This window comes from Nannizzia gypsea, genomic scaffold (genome assembly GCF_000150975.2).
Source record: "Nannizzia gypsea CBS 118893 supercont1.7 genomic scaffold, whole genome shotgun sequence".
Taxonomy (NCBI): Eukaryota; Fungi; Ascomycota; class Eurotiomycetes; order Onygenales; family Arthrodermataceae; genus Nannizzia; species Nannizzia gypsea.
This window is the reverse complement of record NW_003345195.1, coordinates 346,190-348,871: the sequence shown is the minus strand read 5'-3', so window position 1 is coordinate 348,871 and position 2,682 is coordinate 346,190. Positions and strand designations below refer to the sequence as shown.

At 44.2% G+C, this 2,682-nt stretch overlaps 1 protein-coding gene across 1 annotated transcript; it reads right to left on the bottom strand.

Annotated features, from left to right (window-relative positions):
- Window positions 1-1,747: 1,747 nt before the first annotated feature.
- On the bottom strand, window positions 1,748-2,663 carry MGYG_07421 (phosphatase PSR1; the record flags this gene model as incomplete). Its single annotated transcript, XM_003170130.1, has 4 exons — window positions 1,748-1,960; window positions 2,017-2,115; window positions 2,177-2,326; window positions 2,400-2,663. 4 exons carry the CDS (start codon window positions 2,661-2,663, stop codon window positions 1,748-1,750), a joined length of 726 nt encoding a protein of 241 aa, XP_003170178.1.
- Window positions 2,664-2,682: the final 19 nt, after the last annotated feature.

The window sequence follows — 2,682 nt, the reverse complement described above, 5'->3', positions numbered from 1 at the left end:
CTCCAAGTATGCCAAAATGAAATGTACTCGTCAAAGGGGAACGTACGTCCGCATCATCCTCTAGATCAGCCAGTAAATCTATAATGAGAACGATTATGGTTAGCATGCCTGATATCTCCATAGCACTGTCGCGGCCAACCCTATACCTTCATCGGCTTCAATTTCTTCAGGAGCAGGCCCTTCATTAGCCGCAAGAGGGTTATTCAGTACCTCAGGGTTCGTGAGAACTGCGTGAGGCTTATCTGGTTTGTTATGATCTGTCTGTTGGTCGCTCATATTGCCGTGGAGGGGGAGAATAGACGTAGGAAACCAGGTGAATTTGACGAGGTGCTAGCCAAAGGGTGTAGCGTTCGGTAAAATCGAGGGGGGGTTGTAATGATAATCTCTTGCAAAGTACAATATACCTTGTATGATATCAGTCTCAAATTGAAGCGTTTATTATCGATAGCTAATGTAACAAGGTACGTACCCAAGCAAACTAGGCGGCCAGGAACCACAGGTGCGTCATGGCCTCCACGTGACCGCCCAACGGCCCCGTTACTACCGTCGACTACCAGCAGCTCCTTTGGCCTAAAGAGTCGAAGTACGGACTTAGCTGAGGCTACAAGCTATGATCAAATACTACAGGAGAATGGCTGCGCTAATAGATACCACAGGATTGTTGACTATCAATCTATTAAAACATAGACAAGAAAGAATACACCAAGTACTTTAATTTGGAAAAAGAACGTTACTAGAACGTATGCAGATGTGAAGAAAAGAAAACCTCAGATATGAAAATATGAATGCATGCTAGGTGAGAAGTGAATAGATAAATAGGCGAAACAAGAACATCTTGCTCTAAGAAAGAAGAGGAAAGTATGCATATATATGATCAAACTAGGTGCCCGGTTAAAAAAAGGGGGTTAAATGTGTGAAATTGAAACGGAGTTGGTCCTTTGGACGTCGAGAAGGGTAAGTGAATATAAAGTATCAAGGCTGCGGGATAAATAGACCCATAGAACTGAAGAGAATTGAAGGGTAATAACGAATAGGTAGGCTCAGAGCTAAGGCTGATGCGTAACTGGATATGTTGTGTCAATAGATGTATAACTGTGGGTTTAAATAACTGGATAACTGGAATATCAAAGACAATGAGGGCAGATGTGATAAGGAAAAGAGAAATGGAGTAGTCAAGGAAAGAGGTGTGCAGTATGGCGACTGCTCGCAGATTCGGGGTTCAGGGGTGGAGGTACAGGAGGAAATATGGGGCGGATAGGGAATAGGGCAGGAAGTTAAGTTTCTGGAGTCAAGATCATAAAGACTCCAGAAGTTGACAGGGAACGCAGACGAAGAACGAGATATAGTGTAATGGGCAGAAGTTAAAGTAGGTGCAGGAAATTAGATGGTTTAGGGGTAAATAAAGTCCGAAGGCCGCCAGGGGAATAATTGAGGGGAATTGTTTCTTGAAACAATATGGGAGAAAGATAGGGGGTTGGAGGGAATAATGTTGAACAGACTGAAAGGGTTGAGTCAAGGAAACTAAAGAAATGGTGCTTGGAGAGTAATAACAAATAAAACAAGGAAAAACTAATAAAAACAATCAGGGTATTAGAGCGAACGTGGCTCGTTTAAGAGAGCATCTTTTTTCGGTGCACAGGCAAGGACAGGAATTTTTGGGAATTAATTAACAAGGGGGGTTAGATACGGGCAGGAGCGACGTCAAAGTAGCATAGGCTGGCTGCTAGCTGTCTCGAGGATGGCGATGCTATAAGGCAACATCCAGCACCAAGCTAACATCCCGTACTTGGCTGTGAGCTAAGTCTTCCAGTACTGGGATGAGGTCGAGAAGTTCGTTGTCATGGGCGTCCGAGAACCAGCTGCTGATCGGGATGGCGTGTTTTGGGTGGAATATGTAGGAAGTTGGAGAATTATCGATAATGATGGTTTCTTTAAGATCACGGCCAACTTGCGAAAGATCCTGGGAAAGTTTTAGTGAAAGGCTATCAAAGTATATCCAAGGAGGTTTGGCATTACCTTGACGTAGTTTCCTTGGTGGTTGTAGCAGCTGTCTCTAAATAGGCGATGGTGGACAACTTTATGGATATCTAGTTTATCTAGTAATGGATCTCCATACTGTAGAAGTGTTAGCCGCAGGTAATATGGTAAGGTATTCGCAGGGGGAATGACAACAAACCTTTGATACGGATGCAGTGAAGACAACAACCTCGTATAGTTCACCAACACGTTTCATAAACTGGTCTACTCCTGGGCGTTTGATCACATATATATTGTGATACTGTCCTTCTATCTCAACAGGGATGGTAAAATCAGCTCGATCAAGAACCTATTGTGGAAATATGTTAGCAACGACAATATACATAGTAACAGAAGAAGAAAAAAGGGCAGGTAATTCATACCTTGAAGCTACTATGAACAAGTGTTTCGTCGAGATCCAGGACTAGGCATTTCCTGCCAGAGAAATGATCTTGGATGGGAGGCAACAACCATTTTTGCTTTTCGCTTTGAACCGATGGGACAGGGGGGACTTGTTTATCAGTAGTTGGCTGGGGATATGTGCGGTCTAGGGGAGGTGGAGGTGGAAGATTGGCTTGATGAACAACCTGGTGGTTCGCTTCGGCGGCTGGCTCATCGGTGCTGGCGATGGGGTACTGGTTATGCATGTTGGTTTCGTCGGTCCGG